The following is a 20,206-nucleotide window of genomic DNA, read 5'->3' as shown; positions in this document are numbered from 1 at the left end:
CGAGTGATCCACATGGTACGGCTAATCCTAAGGGTAACTCATTCATGAAAAAGATGATTATATAGTGATCTGAATTGTTAGCAATAAATAATTTGGATGTGAGTAGGTTTATAAGTTTAGGTAACAAAATACTTTTTTTCCCCCTAAATTCATAACCACTGTGGCTATTTCTTAATTATTTGTTGTTAAGAGATTATAAGGACTACGTAAGAGATCATATGACAATTATAGCTATAATATAACCATTTTCCCCCCTCTACCTGCTACTAAAAAATCTCCAGAACAAAATACATGATTTCTGTACTTACTAGGATAGGATTAGGGGGTTATAGTTATGCAGGATTGATGTTTTCTGCTCTTAAAAGGAAATGCAAAGCTATTTCCCTATGAAAGTGAATTTACTTCTTTGCGTCACTGTATCTGTATTTTGGGTAAACTGAATAACCATGTAAACATTTCAAGAAATAAGCCTTCAGAATAGTGATAAAGGAGACAAACCAGAAATATGCTATAGTCTGCTCACCTGTGACTTTTCAACCAAAACTAATTTTTGTAGCAAAATATAGGTAAAGCAGTATATGTACAGGTTGGGTGTGGTGGAAATATTGAATTAAAGTAATTATCTTTCTTATTGCTATGTTTATTTTTTATAAGTTAACCTATGTTAGGCTCATATACTATAAAATCTACTTCATCTTTATTGCTAGACTAATAATTTAATTTCTTCCTGACAACACTGTTCTGAATATGGTCTATGAATCCTTTGATATGAAACATAAAAATTTATAAAAGGATAATGTGAATGTCTGAATATCAAATGCAAATCCAATTTCCTGAAGTATCTTATGTAGTTATCTAGTTTATTAAAGTATAGTAAGAGAACAACGTGACAAAATACTTTTTTTGATCACAAAAGCTATATTGCACTTGCTTTAATTTACCTCAGTGTTTAGGGACATGTCCATATAGTATGCATGACTCAAGTCTCTTCTCTCAGGATATTCAGGATTTATTTGTGAGCTCTGAATTTCTCATTATCATTTTTAACTTGCTTACATCCCATCTCTCCTGATAAAGGGTTCAGACATTTTTTTTATAACTTGTCTTCTTAAAGGGCAGGAGGATTTAGTCATTTCCACTGGTGAAGTTCCACCGATGAAGTCATAGGTGTGAAAATTGTGTCATAAGTACTAAATTACTTAAAGGGAAAGTAGAACAGAAGTGTGAATCAGGGGGAAAGAAAGTTATTCCACTTTGGGATGATGTGGCTACAGTTTTGTAAAATGTTAGGAGACAGTCTGATAAAAAATAATGCATTGGTTGAAGATTATTTTAAAAAATTCATTAGAATAAATGGGCAAGTTTGTTATAAAAGTAAATAAGAGTGAATCTGTTAGTTTCCAAAGTAGCTGGAATCCTTAGAATAAACTGAGAATCTGAAGGAGCTAAATTATGAAAATGTAACTACAAACATAGGAAAATCTTCAATAATCAACTCATTAGCTTTTCAGAAACCAGGCTATAGAGCAGGAGTAATGCCATGATTTTCCTCTCCTTTTTGAGTCAGAAGAGACAATGTAATTTATAGGTATTAAAACGTTATCCAGTGTGCTTTTAGTTAGTCTGTTAAAGAAATCTTGGAATCCTGTTACGGGATTACATAATTACTGCTGCCCAAGAGCATTTAAACTATTGCGTGAAGGAAAAGAATATGGATTGTATTTGAAAAATGAAAACTTAACAAATAAAGCTTGTTTTCACAAGTATACTACTGAATGTAAAAATGGATAAATTTTTGGAGTGGCAAAATGATGTTCCCAGATTATATAGTGAGTTTCGGGGTGAGGGGATACTCTAACAGGGGACATCAGTATATTGAGAGAACTGGGATTTCCCCCCCGCCCCGGTCCTGTTGAGGTATAATTGAGAAATAATATTGTGATATATTTAAACTGTTTAACATGATTTGATATACATTGTGAAAAGTTTCCCACCATGTTAATTAATTAATACATACATCATCTCATGTATTCACCTGTTTTCCCCCTCTTCTTCTTTTTGGTGAGAACACTCAAGTTATACACCCCAAGCAAATTTCAGTTTTACAATACATTGTTATCAATTATAGTCACCATGTTATAGTTAGATCCTATGACCTTATTCATCCTCAACTGAAAAACTATACTCTTTTCCATCAACCACTATTCTACTCTTTGTTTCTATGAGTTAGATCTTTTTTCTTCCTTGTATTGATACCATACAGTATTTGTCTTCCCATGTGTAGTTAATTTCACAAAATGAACCCTCCAGGTTCACCTATGTTGGAGATGGCAAGATTTCATTCTTCTTTAGGTTGAGTAATTATATTCCACTGTATACATACTTATACCCCTTTTGAAAAAATCCATTCACCCATCCATTGACACTTGGGTTTTTTCCAACGTCCTGGCTATTGTAAAAAATGTTGCAGTGAACATAGGGCATGAACTCACATGAACTTTGAATAGTGATTTCATTTCCTTTGGATATATACTCAGAAGTGGCGTTGTTAGATCATATGATAGTTTGATTTTTAATTTTTTGAGAAATCTCCATACTGGTTTTCTACTGCCTATACTACTTAATATCCCCATTAACAGTGAACAGATGTCCTCTTTCTTCTCATTCTTGTCAGCGTTTGTTATCTCTTATCTTTTTGATGATAGACATCCTAACAAGGGTTAGGTGATAATCTTACTGTACTTTGGATTTCCTTTTCCCTGATGATTAGTGATATTGAACACCTTTTCCCGTACCTGTTGATTATTTGTATGTCTTTTTGGAAAAATACCTGGTTGGCTCCTCTGCCAGTTTTTAAATTGAATTGCTTGATTTTTTGGCTGTTGAGTTGTGTGTTTCCCATATATTTTAGATATTAACTCCTGGTCCTACCGGACAAATGGTTTGCAAATATTTTCTCCCATTCCACAGGTTGCCTTTTCATTTTGTTGACTGATTCTTGTGCGTGCATACTGTTTGTATGTAGGATAGTATTAATTTTAAAGAGCTTTTTATGATCTTAAAGATGCCTTCTTAATTGAACAGATTCATTAGACTGGGTACTATCGTCTCTCATCGAGATGCCCAAGAGCCTGCCACAGCAGGGGGGAAAATTTAAGGGCTTGAATCTCATTGCTGTGTGAGATTTGATATTTATCTCTTATGGAACAATTACATGTAGCCAGCCTGCCAGATAGGGGCTTTGTAATGAAGCATACTGATATGTTTAGATCCCAAATGTATTATAGGGGTGACCATCAAGTTCTTCCAGAAGTTTAAACAGATAAGTACCTGGATCATTGTGTATGTACGCTCAAGGTGTTTGCATGTACAATACATTCCAGATTTACCAAATCAGTATGTTTTATATCTGTTTGGAATCTACATTCTGAGTTCTCTTGCTCACTCTAAAACTAGAGAATCACTGTTGTAAAAAAGATACCGTAAAGATAAAACCTTAAAATTTAAAACGTAGAATTACACTATAGTAACTGAGTTAATATAACTGGGGCATGTTAGATTATAAATTTGCACATATCTAGAACCGGAGTAGGTGACTGATTACAAAAATTGTGTTTTTCTGATCCAGTGATATGTCTTAGAGATAGAAAAGGAGAACATAAGCAACATAGCTAAATGTCAAAAATAATTCATTTAGGATTATTGTTCAAGTATGTAAAGATGCATTAGACACAGAGAGTCTTCTGTTGGGAAATTTGGAATATAATAGATGAGAGCAACAAGTATACATAGTATTTCAATATAATATGATGTACTCAGATTCATAGGATAATATGGTGGCACTTACTAAAAAGACAACTATAAAATATACCTTTTAAAGATTCTTTGTACAGTTAACAACTGAAAGTAATAGATTTTTTGGAGAATTTCAATCCAGTTCTCCCTTATGACTGCCTTCTACATTTATGGATTTCATATTGTACCTGGAACCTCTAAGCAGGAATTTGAACATTTAGAAAATGCTTTAACATACATTATATATGAATTTATTTGGCCCTCTTAACACTATCTTGTAGAAAGTAGGGCAGAGAAATATCCTATTTTTGAAATGTAGGTATTAAGCCTGAAAAAGACAAACTTATTTATTTTTAACTAGCTGAGCTCTTCTGTACAGATTTTCAGTTTTTAATAATGTCTAACTATATCCCAAGCACAGTGTTCCAAGTTCATTTATTTTCTTGATCTTCACAATAACTCTGAGATGAAAGTGAAGTCGCTCAGTCGTGTCTGACTTTTTGCGACCCCACGGACGGTAGCCTACCAGGCTCCGCTGTCCATGGGATTTTCCAGGCAAGAATACTGGAGTGGGCTGCCATTTCCTTCTCCAGTGGACCTTCCCGACTCAGGGTCTCCTGCACTGCAGACAGACTTTACCCTCTGAGCCACCAGGGAAGCCAGCTCTGAGATAGGTGATATTATTATTTCCATTTTACATTTGAGGAAACAGCCATGGAATCAAACAGTTGATTGACAGTTATGCAACTAGTAAAGATAAGGCTCCATTAGACTTAGCAGAAGTTTAACCATTTTTCTCCTAATTTCCGCTCTGAAAGTATAAGGCACTCTGTAAATCACTGATTTAGTAGACCTATAATATAATTGTACTTTTAAACTCTTCTTTAGTCAGCCTTAGGGTGTGATTCCCTACCCTCTGTCTCATAGTAATAATAGAGATTTGTGGTAGACAATTCAAATAACATTAAATGCTGTAAAAAGAAAGTAGAAATAACTGGTAATCCCATTCAGAAGTAGCTGCCAGTATTTTCTAGTACATCCTTTACTAGTAACTCTGCTGTGACTTAATGGAACTATAATTTTTACCTAATTGGGTTTATAATATGTATGTTTTGCAACCTGATTTTTCTTTTTTAACTCAATAGCTTATCTCTGTTTTTCATTGTTTGTTTTCATATGTTTCATATTTTTGAATATTGGCTTATATGGTAACTTAGATTTTATTAAAGTTTGCAAGATTAATAATGTATATATATATTTTTTAAAGGACTTACGCATGCTAGTCCAGCTATCACTGAAGACCAAAAGAAAAGTGAAGAAATGCAAGAGAGCATTTCAGATGAGGAAAACATTAGACTTCTACAAGAAAATAATGAAGAGCTAAAAACACGTTTACTCACCATTGAGAATGAACTTAAAAATGAAAAGGAAGAAAAAACAGAATTAAATAAACAGATTGTTAGTTTGCAGCAGGAACTTTCTTCTTCTGAAAAAAAAAGTTTAGGCTTTAGTATAGAGATCCAACAAATTCAGTCGAGTTATGACAATGTGATTTCTGAATTACATGTGCAGAAAAGTATAAATCAAGAACAGAAGGAAAGGATCATGAAATTGTCAGAGGAGATAGAAACTGCTAGACGAAACATCACAAACAATGTTTCACAAATAAAATTAATGCAAGCAAAAATAGATGAACTGCGTAGACTTGATTCAGTTTCTCAGATCGCAAACATAGATTTACTCAATCTCAGGGATCTGTCCAGTTGTTCTCAAGAAGATAATTTGCCAAACACACAGTTACATCATTTGGATAATGATTGTTTGATAAGTAAGCAGGTTAAAGAACATGGTATTCAAGAACTTAGTAGGGAAAGGTCTTTCCACTCTACTGTTGAAGCCATTTGGGAAGAATGTAAAGAGATTGTAAAGACTTCCTCCAAAAAAACCCATCAGATTGAGGAACTAGAACAACAAATTGAAAAATTACAGGCAGAAGTAAAAGACTATACAAATGAAAACAATAGACTAAAAATAGAGGAGAGGGAGAAAAAGAATCAAGATGATTTACTAAAAGAAAAAGATAGTCTTATACAGCAGCTGAAGGAAGAAGTGCAAGAAAAAACCATTAGTCTTGATATTGAAGTACAGCATGTAGTGGAAGGAAAAAGAGCACTTTCAGAACTTATGCAAGATGTTACTTGCTATAAGGTGAAAATAAAGGAACTTGAAGCAATGTTAGAAACTCAGAAAGATGAATGTAGCCATTCAGCCAAGTTAGAACAAGAAATTATGGAAAAGGAATCTATCATTTTAAAGCAAGAAAGAAATCTGAATGAATGTCAAGCAAATCTTAAAGATTCTATCCAAAATGCCAGAGATTTAAGTGAAAGGGAGGTCAAATTGAAAGAAGAAATCATGCAATTAACAAAAAATTTGCAAGATGCTAAGCAATCACTTCAATTAAAGGAAGAAGAAAAGGAAAGAAACTGGCAAGAAACAGAAAAGTAAGCTAAACGTTTTTAAAAGGTTTTAAAAATTTGCATTTCTTTTATTGATTTTTCCATATAGCTTTTAAAGAATTTAGGTGGGCATAACTTAAGCTGGTTAAATATAGCATTGTATGTTGAGAGAAGAACTTGAACTTTGTATAAACCTTTGGGACTGAATGTTATTTATATGCAGAGTTCTGTTTATAAAATCTCCTGAAATCCTCTTTGAAGTACTCATTCATGCTATGGAGATTCCAAATTTGTGAAAAGATCTAATTTTGTAGGTTACTGGTCACACATATGATCCTAAGTGATTAGTGATATATCACCATAGGAAAGTGATTTTTGATTTTTAGGTTGAAAGAGGAGCTCTCTGCAAGCACTACTCTTACCCAGAATCTGAAAGCTGATCTTCAGAGGAAGGAAGAAGATTATGCTGAGCTCAAAGAGAAACTGGCTGATGCCAAAAAGCAGATTGAGCAAGTACAGAAAGAGGTTAGTTATTTGAAAAGTTGTGTGGCCAATTTAAATGATAATCATTGTTTTCCTTATATATCATGTTTATACACTAATTTTAGTATTGACCAGAACATTTGTCAACTCCATAATTTTTTTTAAAATGATGTGATCTGTTATTTCACCAAAAATTTAGTCAGCTTAAACAAACCAAAGAATGTCTAATAGTAAGAAAAATACTTGCCTTATGTAAGATTAGAACCTTTTTTTTCTTTTAAGGACTAAGCTCAAGTCTCCCCAAAAAATAAAAAGTAAACTTCTGTTTACAGATTGTATGTAGGAGAGTATGTAGTGCAGTTGTGACAAGTTTTTATTATAATTTGATTTTAAAAATAGGAAATACGTTCACATGGTAAAATACATGGAAGTGTATATAGTGAGGGGAGGCAGTCAGGCTCCCACCAAGGAATCAGATGTTACCAATAATTGTTTTTTCTTCACTTCTCCGTCTTCCTCTGTTGTTCCTTCCTTCTCTTCCTGTTAAAAAATGGAAACCTCCAATAAACACTATGTGAACCTTGTTTTTCTTCACATAGTGTATCTTGACTGTCTCTCCATCTCAAGATATAAGATATAAGTTTCCAGGTGACTTTTTTAATGACTAGGAACATGTATTTATGGTTAATAAGTCCCCTATTGTTGAACAATTAAGGTAATTTCCAGTTAATGATGCAGTGATGTCATTTTGAACTTTTGTAAGTCTTCCTGTGAAATAAATTCCTGAAAGTGGAATTTATGAGTCACTGGTTTGTACATTTTGATATTTTTTATGCTTTTTAGAGATTATGCCAATTTACTCACCAGAACTAATGTGTAAGAAAGTATTTTTTTCTATACTCTTATCCACAAAGTAGTATTTTATCATTATTTCTTTGATATCTGCTAACTTGACATGTAAATAATATATCTCAACTATAATTCTAACTTGCATATCTTTAATTAGAATGAACATTTTTTGGTTTACAGTTTAATTTTTTTTTCTCCTGTGGTCTGAGTATTCATATTCTTTAAGTTTAGGTTTTTTTTTTTTTATTGTTATTGCTTTATGGGAGCTTATATATTTAGGAAATTAACTTTTTAGGGATATTAATTGTGGATGACCCCTGTACCTGACCCCTATCTTGACATTTTTCTTGATTTTGATTATGGTGCCTTTTTCCCTTGGAGCAATTTATTTTTCTTCTATGAATGCTGTATTTTATATCACAATTAGACCTTTTTTAAAAGTTGAAATAATTTTAAATATTTTTCATTACTTAGAGTTAGTTACAAAAGAATACTTAAATGCTAAGGTCCGAAGATTGTTCACATAGCATATGTTTGTGTGTCTCATCCATTTTTTGTTTCCTATCCCCAATGAAGTTAATATAATGAATGTTTTGTATTTGTCTTTTTTTAGATCTGTTAAAAATGTAAGTTAAACTATATATATATTTTTTATTTCTACACATTAATTGTGTTCTGAGACATTATCCACATCATATTCCTGAGAGTCATTTATGTATGGTTATAGTTAATCACTTTCACTGCTGTGTAATGTTCCAAAGTGTGTGTGACTATGCAATTTAGTTATCTTTTCTCTTGACCATTTAGATTGTTTTCATTCTTTGCTCTTAGAAGAAAGAGTGATCCTATTTTAAACATGCCCTAGGTATACGTGTACAAGAATTTGGAGAGCATGGGGTGGAATGGTTGGGTCAGGAGATAAAGGGGTATCTTATGGTTTTAAGTTGTATTCCTCACAGTGTCTGTTTTTATTCACTATATGTCTATTCTAGTTTTCACTTTGTGAGATACGTTTGTCCATATTTTCTTTTAATTTTTCTGTCCTTTTAAAAATTATTATTGTGTTGGATTTCTTGTGTCTGATTCTTTTTTAAGAATTTTTTTGTTTATTTATTTATTTTTGGCTGTGCAGAGTCTTCACTGCTACGCGAGAATTTTCACCAGTAATTCTTTACCATTTCCCACCAGGGAAGTCCTTGGTTCTAATTCTTATAAAATATATTGCAAATACCTTCTAGCTTACTTGTTGAAAGTCAGGCCTCCTCTTTCTATGAAAGCCAGTCAGTGTTACACTTATTTCTGTGATTATTTTTTCACTTAATTTTTTTCTGTTATCTCGATATTTATTTTTTTGTTAGTTCCTCTGCTGCTGCTGCTAAGTCGCTTCAGTCGTGTCCGACTCTGTGCGACCCCATAGACAGCAGGCCATCAGGTCCCACCGTCCCTGGGATTCTCCAGGCAAGCTGGAGCGGGTTGACATTTCCTTCTCCAATGCATGAAAGTGAAAAGTCAAAGTGAAGTCGCTTAGTCATTCCCGACTCTTAGCAACCCCATGGACTGGACTTTTAAAAAGATTTAAAACTTTTTTATCCAGCATTTGAAGTCCTTGAATAATTTTTTTAGGTAGCCTAAGAAAACTGACAATAATATAACATTAATGTAAATTAAAAATGAATGAAAAGAATGGGTGTGAACTTTTTGATCAAATAAATTATAATTTTCATGACTGTTAGGCCTGTACTGGTAAAGAGAAGCTCCCGCTATGACTTGGGAGATACCCTCCATCTCCATATATGTAAAATAGTTACTCTATGTGCTTATGTGTTTTTATTTTTATAAATGGGATCAGCTATACCTAACAGAAGCAGAAGATATTAAGAAGAGATGGCAAGAATACACAGAAGAATTGTACAAAAAAGATCTTCACAACCCAGATAATCACGATGGTGTGATCACTGACCTAGAGCCAGACATCCTGGAATGTGAAGTCAAGTGGGCCTTAGAAAGCATCACTACGAACAAAGCTAGTGGAGGTGATAGAATTCCAGTTGAGCTATTCCAAATCCTGAAAGATGATGCTGTCAAAGTGCTGTACTCAATATGCCAGCAAATTTGGAAAACTCAGCAGTGGCCACAGGACTGGAAAAGGTCAGTTTTCTTTCCAATCCCAAAGAAAGGCAATGCCAAAGAATGCTCACACTACCACACAATTGCACTCATCTCACATGCTAGTAAAGTAATGCTTAAAATTCTCAAAGCCAGGCTTCAGCAATATGTGAACCATGAACTTCCTGATGTTCAAGCTGGTTTTAGAAAATGCAGAGGAACCAGAGATCAAATTGCCAACATCTGCTGGATCATGGAAAAAGCAAGAGAGTTCCAGAAAAACATCTATTTCTGCTTTATTGACTGTGCCAATAAAGCATAGTCTTTGACTGTGTGGATCACAATAAACTGTGGAAAATTCTTCAAGAGATGGGAATACCAGACCACCTGACCTGCCTCTTGAGAAATTTGTATGCAGGTCAGGAAGCAACAGTTAGAACTGGACATGTAACAACAGACTGGTTCCAAATAGGAAAAGGAGTACGTCAAGGCTGTATATTGTCACCCTGTTTATTTAACTTCTATGCAAAGTACATCATGAGAAACGCTGGACTGGAAGAAACACAAGCTGGAATCAAGATTGCCGGGAGAAATATCAGTAACCTCAGATATGCAGATGACACCACCCTTATGGCAGAAAGTGAAGAGGAACTCAAAAGCTTCTTGATGAAAGTGAAAGTGGAGAGTGAAAAAGTTGGCTTAAAGCTCAACATTCAGAAAACTAAGATGATGGCATCCGGTCCCATCACTTCATGGGAAATAGATGGGGAAACAGTGTCAGACTTTATTTTTTGGGGCTCCAAAATCACTACAGATGGTGACTGCAGCCATGAAATTAAAAGACGCTTACTCTTTGGAAGGAAAGTTATGACCAACCTAGATAGCATATTCAAAAGCAGAGACATTACTTTGCCAACAAAGGTTCGTCTAGTCAAGGCTGTGGTTTTTCCTGTGGTCATGTATGAATGTGAGAGTTGGACTGTGAAGAAGGCTGCTCGCCAAAGAATTGATGCTTTTGAACTGTGGTGTTGGAAAAGACTCTTGAGAGTCCCTTGGACTGCAAGGAGATCCAACTAGTCCATTCTAAAGGAGATCAGCCCTGGGATTTCTTTGGAAGGACTGATGCTAAAGCTGAAACTCCAGTCCTTTGGCCACCTCATGGGAAGAGTTGACTCATTGGAAAAGTCTCTGATGCTGGGAGGGATTGGGGGCAGGAGGAGAAGGGGATAACAGAGGATGAGATGGCTAGATGGCATCACTGACTCTATGGACATGAGTCTGGGTGACCTCCGGGTGTTGGTGATGGACAGGGAGGCCTGGCGTGCTGCGATTCATGGGGTCGCAAAGAGTCGGACACGACTGAGCGACTGATCTGATCTGATCTGATATATAAATACTGCTTTTAAAATTTGATCTAATTTTAAGATTTTTTTTTTCATAGTTTTAGGTGGTATCTCTTTTTAAGTAATGTTTTACTGTGCAGATAACTAACATTACTCTTAAGGGCGAGAATTAAGAGTGTCTTCTGTCTTTCATTGTTCTGAATTTACATGTATCATCTCATTTAATTTTCATACAAATGTTAGGCATAGGGACTATTTTTAGCTTCCATTTTATGACTAGGGAAATAGGCATTAAGAGAAATAACTTGTCCAGTGTTAGAGGCAGGATGGAAACGGAAGCAGTCCTTATGTACATCTTGGTGTAATATATAGTCTCTATATTATTGGCAGTTTATTTCTGTAAAATTGATGAAGATGGTGTTTATTAGTGGAAGTCCCTTGTTTTTGAACAGAATAATATATAAAGTTAAATTTTATTAATGTATGATTATACAAGGAATATATGTTTATTATAGTAATTTTGGAACATACAGGAAAACTAAAAAGAAATGTAAAAATCCCCTGAAACCAAAGAACTGCTATTATTATGGTATCTCCATAATTTTTATGAAGGGGAACTTTGTTCAGTTTATTTCCTTCAGTTTATGAGATCCCTAGGTATCTTGAAAATTGGCCTAAAAATGTACTTTGATTACATGTTTTCTCTACTTATCCCTTTCCCTTCTCTCCCCTCTCTCCTTCTCCCCTCTTTTCCTTTAAGGTTTGCATACTAATTCAAAGTGCTTTTTGATTTCTTTAATAGGTTTGTAGGATTAAGTTACCTATAACACCAAAAATCAATTGACCTTCCCTTGCATGGGTACTTTTTGATCTTGTAATTGTTCTGTTTTCATCTTCTACATGCCATTATTAGCTGTTAAGTTACTTCTTATATTACTGGATCATATTACTTAATAAATCTTGGAAATCAGAGTCAGTATTTTTCCCCTAGAGTATCTCTATTGATTTTTCCATGATAATGATTTCCCTCTTGCATGCATGGGACTATTCTGAGTCTTTTTTGGGAGCATTTACAGAGTTTGAGATTCTGATAATTTGAGTTACATCATGTATGTTGAAATCTGTAATTTTTCTAATGCTCTTAAAAGGACATTAATCTTTGAAACAGTGGCCTTGAATTTTAAACAACAAAAGCAGTTAATATTTTTAGAAATACCTAATTTGATTTATTACTTTGTAGATCTCTGTAATGCGTGATGAGGAGAAATTGTTGAGGATTAAAATTAATGAACTGGAGAAAAAGAAAAACCAGTGTTCTCAGGAAATAGATATGAAACAGCGAACCATTCAGCAACTTAAGGTAACAGTTTTGTTTTTAAAGATGATTTAAGTAGATTCTGTTGGTATATTTTAGTGTTTAATTAAATGTATATATATATATTTTTAAGTAAGAAATGGATAATCTGAGGATTGTAACCTGGAAGACAGTCTTTCAGAAAGCTCTTAGGACTGTTCTACCCATTAGAGGTCAAAGCAAAATTGCATACTTTTTGAGACAAAGGGTTATATATTAAATGATATATTGTTGACAATTTACAGTACTCAGATGTGCAGTATAAAGTGAGTAGGGGGTAATCATGGCCCCTTTGACCATAAGAAGGAAGGTTATCTTCTAAGGAGTTACCTTGCTGGCACCAGGAGAAAATAGCTTTTTACCATCCAGCAGGCATTCCTGTGTCTTCTAAGGAGGGGTTAATGCCAGTGCATAATGCACAGTTAAAATAGGGTAGGAGGCGGGCACAGAGAATTTTATGTTTGAAAAAAATTTTTCTTTTTTTTCTTCTCCTGCCTTAAAATGTTTATCACAACTCAGGACTCTTAGGTGGTAAACCCAGCCCAGTTGTCTGGTCAAGGTGCCTAGAATAGCTGGGATTGCCCCAGAGATGCGTTTGCATTTGCCGTCAGGGAAGGGCACCGCAGCCCTGGGTTTAGGGGAGATTCCCAGGCCTTGGGAGCCCAGTTTCAGGGGGATGTCTTAGTTCGCCATCATGTTCCCTGGCACCTGCAGAGCAAGAGTCACATTTTCAAGAGATGTTTAGAGGCCTTTAGGGGGGAAAAGCTGTTAAAATCCTACTTTCAAGAAGACAATTAGTTCATGATTCCAATACCTTAGGGATCTTTAGGGGACTTTGAGGAACAGCTATGAGTACTTGGCGATAAATGATTTGAGCATCAGTCCAAAGGAATGGTGAGGTGTCAAAACAGATGGAAATTTTGTTTATAGTGCACCCTTGTGTAACCAGACACCGACTAGGCTCTTTCCCTCACTGTCGGACCACCTTTGATTACCGCTGTTGTTCTCCGTCTGTTTCCGTCCCCATCTGCCTACCTCTGTCGCTCTCCATCTGCTTCTGTCCTGTCTGACCACCTCCATCGTTCTGTTAACAGCCTGTGGTGTTCCCAGCGTTTGGGTCTCTGGTCACCCACTTCCGCCATTCTCCGTCTGTTTGCATCCACCGTCCTTGTTCTCTTTTTCAGTTGTGTCATGCTACTGCATCATTCTACATCCACCTCCGTCGCTTTCCATCTGTCTACCTCCCTCATTCTCGTCTATTTCCACCCTGTCCGTCCACCTCCTTGGTTCTCTGTTTTCCTTTCTGTGGGTGCGTCTCTGTAGTGCTGTTTCTGGTCTGTTTTGTCCCTGTCCGTCAACCTTTGTAGTTCTCTGTGTTTCCATCCGTCTCTGTCCATCCACCTCCATAGTTCCTCTCTCGTTTTCTTTCATTGTCTCTTCACCATCCTTCCAGCTCCAGATGGAAGGTTAGATTACCAGACAGGTTAAAACTAAAATTGAGGAATTTCCAGTGTCCATAAATTAATGTTGCGTCTTTTTCAAACCTTCCAGCTACTTTCTACATATAGGGCATGTGGGGGCCCTATTTTTTGTGCATCTTGAGTTTACTTGATAAAGAATTTATTTATGGTTTACTTTGTTGTTCCCATATTAAATATATTTCTTCCCCTTTATGCTTTTTGTGTTGTGTAAGAGAACATACATGCTAGCTTAAAATGTTGAGTGAAGAAGATGATTTGGCATTTTTGAGGTAGATTAAAGGTATAAAGTTGGGGGTTTGTTTTTGTTTTATTTTTTCCGATTATCACTCTCACCTTTACTCTGAGATGAAACAAACTTGGAAGCTTAAGACTTAGCCTTCTAGGAGATGGATTTCAAAGTTAATAATAAACCCTGTTCAAGTCCTACTATTAAATATTGGTGTATAATTAAGTTTCACTTGGATTTCATGTTCTTTCATTTTGCAGGAGCAGTTAAATAATCAAAAAGTGGAAGAAGCTATACAACAGTATGAGAGAGTGTGCAAAGGTCAGAAACAAAACTCTTCTTCCAGTACTAAAAAGACTGCAAAATAAGTAGCTAGAATAACAATTGGTTCATCATTTTCCTTTGAAAATTTTGAAGTGAAATAAGGACAATATAAAATGTAACTTTATCAAAAGAGAAAAGCATTGATTCTCAAGAGTAACTTACCACCCTGAAGTTTATCAATGAAGAGGGACTAATTTGGATCAGTAATTTGGATGTGAAAATATATGTCCCTACAGAATCTTATTTTCCTACCCTTTTAGGCCATTGTCCCAGAAGCATCTCATATTTCCGTAATATTTTTGGAATTTTCCTTTATTTTGGCTCCTTTGTCATTGTTGTCAGGTGTGAATAGATCTTGGCTAGTCTATAAAACATTCTTTGAACCAGATATAGTTTCTTTCATATTTTAATATTTTATTTCTTGGCCATATATCGAGATGTGTGGTGTAGGCCCATTTTGAGTACTCTTAATCTTCCATCTTCTCCATTCTCTCTAAACTTTCATCCAGGCCACTTGCACCCTACATAGTGTCAGATCTTTTGGGGTTTTGCAATCCGTCCTTTCCTTTATTTTTTAATTATTTGTCAATTCATTTTCTCTCACTTTTGTTTTTTAAGTAGTATTAATTGTATGAGTATTTTTTCTAAGTATAAAGGTGATGTGTAGCTTCCCCCTTTTTGAAACTCTTTTACCTTGGCTTTTGTGATCTATTCTTCTGGTTACTGCCTTTCTCTCAGAATGGACCTTAGCCGCTGTGACAGATTTCCTGAATAAGGCATCGTTATCTTTTTTGTCTTTGTTTTCACTGTTGAGTTCCTTCACCTTTGTGATTTTAACTTTGTATTAGACATTCTCTGACAAGCCAAAAAGTACATTTTTAGCTCTTAAGGATTTCCCTGGCTTCTAAAGTTCTATTTAAATATTGAATGCCATTTACCTAGATATCTTATTGAGTTTTTAAATTGAGATATACAAACCATAAAATTTACCCTTTAAAAGTGTACAGTATGGTAGGTTTTAGTATATTCACAAACTTGTACAACCACTACCACCATATAATTCCAGAGCATTTTCATCACCCTAGAAAGAAATGCTGTACTGATTAGCAGTCACTCTCCATTCATGCTTCCATCAGAACTCCAGTTTGGTTTTATCTTAACACAGACATCTTCCCTCTGAGTGTGTTTCTTCTCCCTATCTGTTGCCATACAGACTTCCCTTTTCTTACAAGGACACCAATTATGTTGAATTAGGGCCCACTGTGGAGAAGGTGATGGCACCCCACTCCAGTACTCTTGCCTGGGAAATCCCGTGGGCTGAGGAGCCTGGTAGGCTGCAGTCCATGGGGTCGCGAAGAGTTGGACACGACTGAGTGACTTCACTTGCAGTTTTCACTTTCATGCATTGGAGAAGGAAATGGCAACCCACTCCAGTGTTCTTGCCTGGAGAATCCCAGGGATTGGGGAGCCTGGTGGGCTGCCGTCTATGGGGTCGAACGGAGTTGGACACAACTCACGTGACTTAGCAGCAGCAGGGCCCACTGTAATCCAGTAAAGGGAGTTCCCCAATGGCTCAGCTATTAAGAATCCACCTGCAGTGCAAGAGACATGGGCTCCATGCTTGGGTTGGGAAGATCCCCTGGGACTTCCCACTGGAGCAACCCACTCCAGTATTCTTGCCTGGAGAACCCCATGGACAGAGGAGCCTGGTGGACTGCAGTTCATGGGGTCGCAAAAAGTTGGACACTACTGAAGCAGCTTTGCATTCAGGTACACTAATCCAGTATGACCTTATTCTGAACTTGATTACCTCTGCAAAGACTCTTTTTCCAAGTAAGGTCATATTCACAGGGAATAGACATAATTTTTCCCCCTGACATGCTGGTGGGTATAAAGGAGTATGTCATTTTGGTTCACTCAGCTGAAGCAAGTCTTAGTTGTGGTCCGTGGGATCTTCCCAGAGAAGGCAGTGGCACCCCACTCCAGTACTTTTGCCTGGAAAATCCCGTGGACGGAGGAGCCTGGTAGGCTGCAGTCCACGGGGTCGCTAAGAGTCGGACACGACCGAGCGACTTCACTTTCACTTTTCACTTTCATGCATTGGAGAAGGAAATAGCAACCCACTCCAGTGTTCTCGCCTGGAGAATCCCAGGGACGGGGGAGCCTGGTGGGCTGCCGTCTATGGGGTCACACAGAGTCGGACACAACTGAAGTGACTTAGCAGCAGCAGCAGCATGGGATCGTCATTGTGTCTTTGAGATGTTTTGTTCTGGTGCACAGCTTCTCTAGTTGTGGACACAGGCTCCACAGAGCAGGTTTCGTAGTTTAGACATGTGGACTTCGTTGGTCCACAGCATGTAGGATCTTAGTTTCCTGACCAGGGATTGAAACCATATCCCCTGCATTGCAAGGCAGATTCTTAACCATTGGACCACACGGTAAGTCCTGTTTGTTGTTTTGATTTACATTTCCTACTGATATTGAGCATCTTGTCTTCTGCTATTGGCCGTTGGTATATCTTCTTTGCAGAAATGTCTGTTAATGTCCTTAATGTGCTTTGCCTATTTTGGGCAAAAGTTGCCCCCTCAGACAATGCAGTTGGGTTGTTTGCCCCCTCCCCCAACTTGTTTTTTGTGTGTGTGTGTGTGGAGTTGTGATTTTTATATTTTCTGGCTTCTAGACTCTTATCAGGTAAATGTTTTCTCCTATCCTGTGGGTGGTTTTTCACTTCCTGGGTAGTGTCCTTTGATAGATAAAAGTTTTTAATTTTTTAAGTTAATTTTTATTGGAGTATAGTTGCTTTACAATGTTTACAAAGTGAAAGTTTTTCATTTTGACGTTACCTATCTTGTTTTGATTGCTTATGCTTTAGGTATCATGTCTAAAAACCTGTTGCCTAATCTAAAGTTACCTCAGTTTTCTTCTAAGGGTTTTATAGTTTTTAGCTGTTGTATTTAGGTCTTTGATTCACTTTGAATTAATCTGTTTGAGTATAATTTTGTATATTATGTGAGGTAGATGTCTAACTTAATTCTTTTTCATTTGGAGATCCAGTTGTCCCAGCACCATTTGTTGAAAAGACTGTTCTTTCTCCTGTTGCATTGTTTTGCATCTTTGTTGAAAATCAGTTGACCATAAATGTAAGGATTTATCTCCTAACTCTTAACTCTGTTTCATTGTTCTATATGTCAGTCTTTATGCTAGTACCATACAGTATTGTTACTTACCTTTTAGTGAGTTTTGAAATTGAGAAGTATGAATTCTCTCACTTAAAAAAAAAATTTATTTGGCTGCCCTGGGTCTTAGTTGTGGCACTTGGGATCTTTAGTTGTGACATGCCAACTCTTGGTTGTGGAATGTGGTATCTAGTTCCCTGACCAGGGATCGAACCTGGGGCCCTGGCAGTGAGAGATCTTAACCACTGGACTGCCGTGAAATTCCCAATCACTGAGTATTTCTAATCCAGAGTTTTACATGACATTTGTATGTCGTTTCTTTCACAAGTTGGTGCAATGTCCCTTCTTTGCACAACCAACCTGTTCTCGAACATTATGCTTAAGCTTTTCTTCCTTGAAGCCTTGCTAGGACATTATATAGCTTTCAGTGATCCTCTCTCCTGAATGTTAAACACTTGATTGATTGTCTGCCAGGCATTTATTTAGCTATGATAATTCATAGCTGTCTTTAGATAGCTTTGATGAAATATCTAGTTCCTGTCCTTTTGCTTTATTTTGTGTTTTATTTGTTGCATATTTCTGGATTCTTTTCTTGAAATAAAGTTCAGTTATTGGAGGCTGTGACCAATATAATTATCTTTTTTCTTTTACTGTTTCTGCCTTTCAAAATAGATGGATAGCCATTAGTGAAGTTATCATTGGTGTCTTGGAACTTTACTGATTGCTATCTAGATACTTAAACTCCTTTTTTTGAACCCTCTAATTTAGAGCAGAAGATAGGATGTAGGAAGAACAGATTATTTGAATAAAATTGTGATTAACTATATAGTCAATATATTTGCATATCATGCTTTTTCAAAGGAAGAGTTTGGGGCAGAATACCAGTACTACTTTAACCCTAAGAAAGAATTCTGTTTCATTAATTCTCCTGGTGGCTTATATCAATGAACAGAAATACTGAAAATTACTCAAAATATTTTCTCATTGTTTTGTTTTAAGCTTACTTTATAGTAAGTATTTTAAGGAAGCCATCTTTAGATATTTGTGTCATTTTTAGTGTTTCTTTTAGTGCTCTGAGTTTGAGCTATGCATTTATAAATTCATCACCTCTGACATGAATAGTAGTCTTGGTAAGAGGTGTGGGAAGTGAGCCCTGGTACTGTGTCACCAAAGACAATAAGCCAGTCTTTCCTCCTTATCTCTTTCAGGTAGGATTAGAATTATTTATAATCCATTATTATAGTTATTTTTTCAAGGGCCAGAAACAGTTTTAGTAAGGTTATAATAGCACAGTTGTTCCTGAGGAGCTGGTTTAAAAAGCACTAGAAGTAAATATTTTGCTTTGAAAATTTTTCTAGAAAAAATAATTACTTGAGACTTTTGAAAAAGTAAATTTGGGATTGAGTACTTATTGTTTTAAGGAGGTAAAAATTATAGTTTTAGTTTTGGTTTAAGAATATTAATAGTTCATTTCAGTTCAGTCGCTCAGTTGTGTCCGACTTTTTGCGACCCCATGAATTGTAGCACGCCAGGCCTCCCTGTCCATCACCATCTCCCGAAATTCACTCAGACTCACGTCCATCGAGTCGGTGATGCCACCCAGCCATCTCATCCTCTGTCATCCCCTTCTCCTCCTGCCCCCAATCCCTCCCAGCATCAGAGTCTTTTCCAATGAGTCAACTCTTCTCATGAGGTGGCCAAAGGACTGGAGTTTCAGCTTTAGCATCATTCCTTCCAAAGAACACCCAGGACTGATCTCCTTTAGAATGCACTGGTTGGATCTTCTTGCAGTCCAAGGGACTCTCAAGAGTCTTCTCCAACACCACAGTTCAAAAGCATCAATTTTTCGGCGCTCAGCTTTCTTCACAGTCCAACTCTCACATCCAGACATGACCACTGGAAAAACCATAGCCCGGACTAGACGGACCTTTGTTGACAAAGTAATGTCTGTGCTTTTCAATATGCTATCTAGGTTGGTCATAACTTTCCTTCCAAGGAGTAAGTGTCTTTTAATTTAAATTTTGTCAAATAGGTTTTTTTTCTAAATCCCAGTATATGTGTTTATTAGTACAGGTGTACCTCAGAGATGTTCAGATGCTAAATCACTTCAGTCATGTCTAACTCTTTGTGACGTTGTGGACTGTAGAGCCTACCAGGCTCCTCTCTCCATGAGATTCTGCAGGCAAGAATACTGGAGTTGGGTTGCCATGTCCTCCTCCAGGGGATCTTCCCAACCCAAGGATCGAACCCAGGTCTGCCACATTGCAGGCAGACTCTTTGCAGTCTGAGCCACCAGGGAATCCCTTAGCACACCCATGCACATAGTTAAATGGCTTAAAACAATGCAAATACATTACCTTACAACTCTGGAGGTCAGAACTCTGAAAAAAGGTCTATTAAGGCTAAAATCAAGATATCTGCAAAACTGTGTTCCTTCTGGTTGCTTTAGGGGAGAATCTGCTTCTTTACCTTTTCCAGATTAAGACATAATAGTATTATGTTTAAAAAAACAGTGCTCACACCTAATTAAAAAATACTTCATTGCTAAAAAATGCTAACCATCATCTGAGCTTTCAGGGAACTGTAATCTTTTTGCTGATAGAGTAGAGC

The 20,206-nt window shown here is 36.4% G+C and overlaps 1 protein-coding gene across 4 annotated transcripts in view; it reads left to right on the top strand.

Moving 5' to 3' along the window:
- The window catches only part of KIF20B (kinesin family member 20B), an 83,933-nt gene that overhangs the window by 41,193 nt on the left and 22,534 nt on the right, over positions 1-20,206 (top strand). For all 4 annotated transcript variants that reach the window (XM_027529183.1, XM_027529182.1, XM_027529180.1 and 1 more), the window contains exons 20-23: positions 5,063-6,299; positions 6,641-6,779; positions 12,276-12,395; positions 14,357-14,417. In XM_027529183.1, coding sequence (XP_027384984.1) covers positions 5,063-6,299; positions 6,641-6,779; positions 12,276-12,395; positions 14,357-14,417 — 1,557 coding nt within the window. The remainder of the gene's footprint in view (positions 1-5,062; positions 6,300-6,640; positions 6,780-12,275; positions 12,396-14,356; positions 14,418-20,206) is intronic.

This window comes from Bos indicus x Bos taurus, chromosome 26 (assembly GCF_003369695.1).
Source record: "Bos indicus x Bos taurus breed Angus x Brahman F1 hybrid chromosome 26, Bos_hybrid_MaternalHap_v2.0, whole genome shotgun sequence".
NCBI classification, from domain to species: domain Eukaryota; kingdom Metazoa; phylum Chordata; class Mammalia; order Artiodactyla; family Bovidae; genus Bos; species Bos indicus x Bos taurus.
Note: the sequence above shows the minus strand (reverse complement) of the source record. Positions and strands in the feature narration are given on the sequence as shown.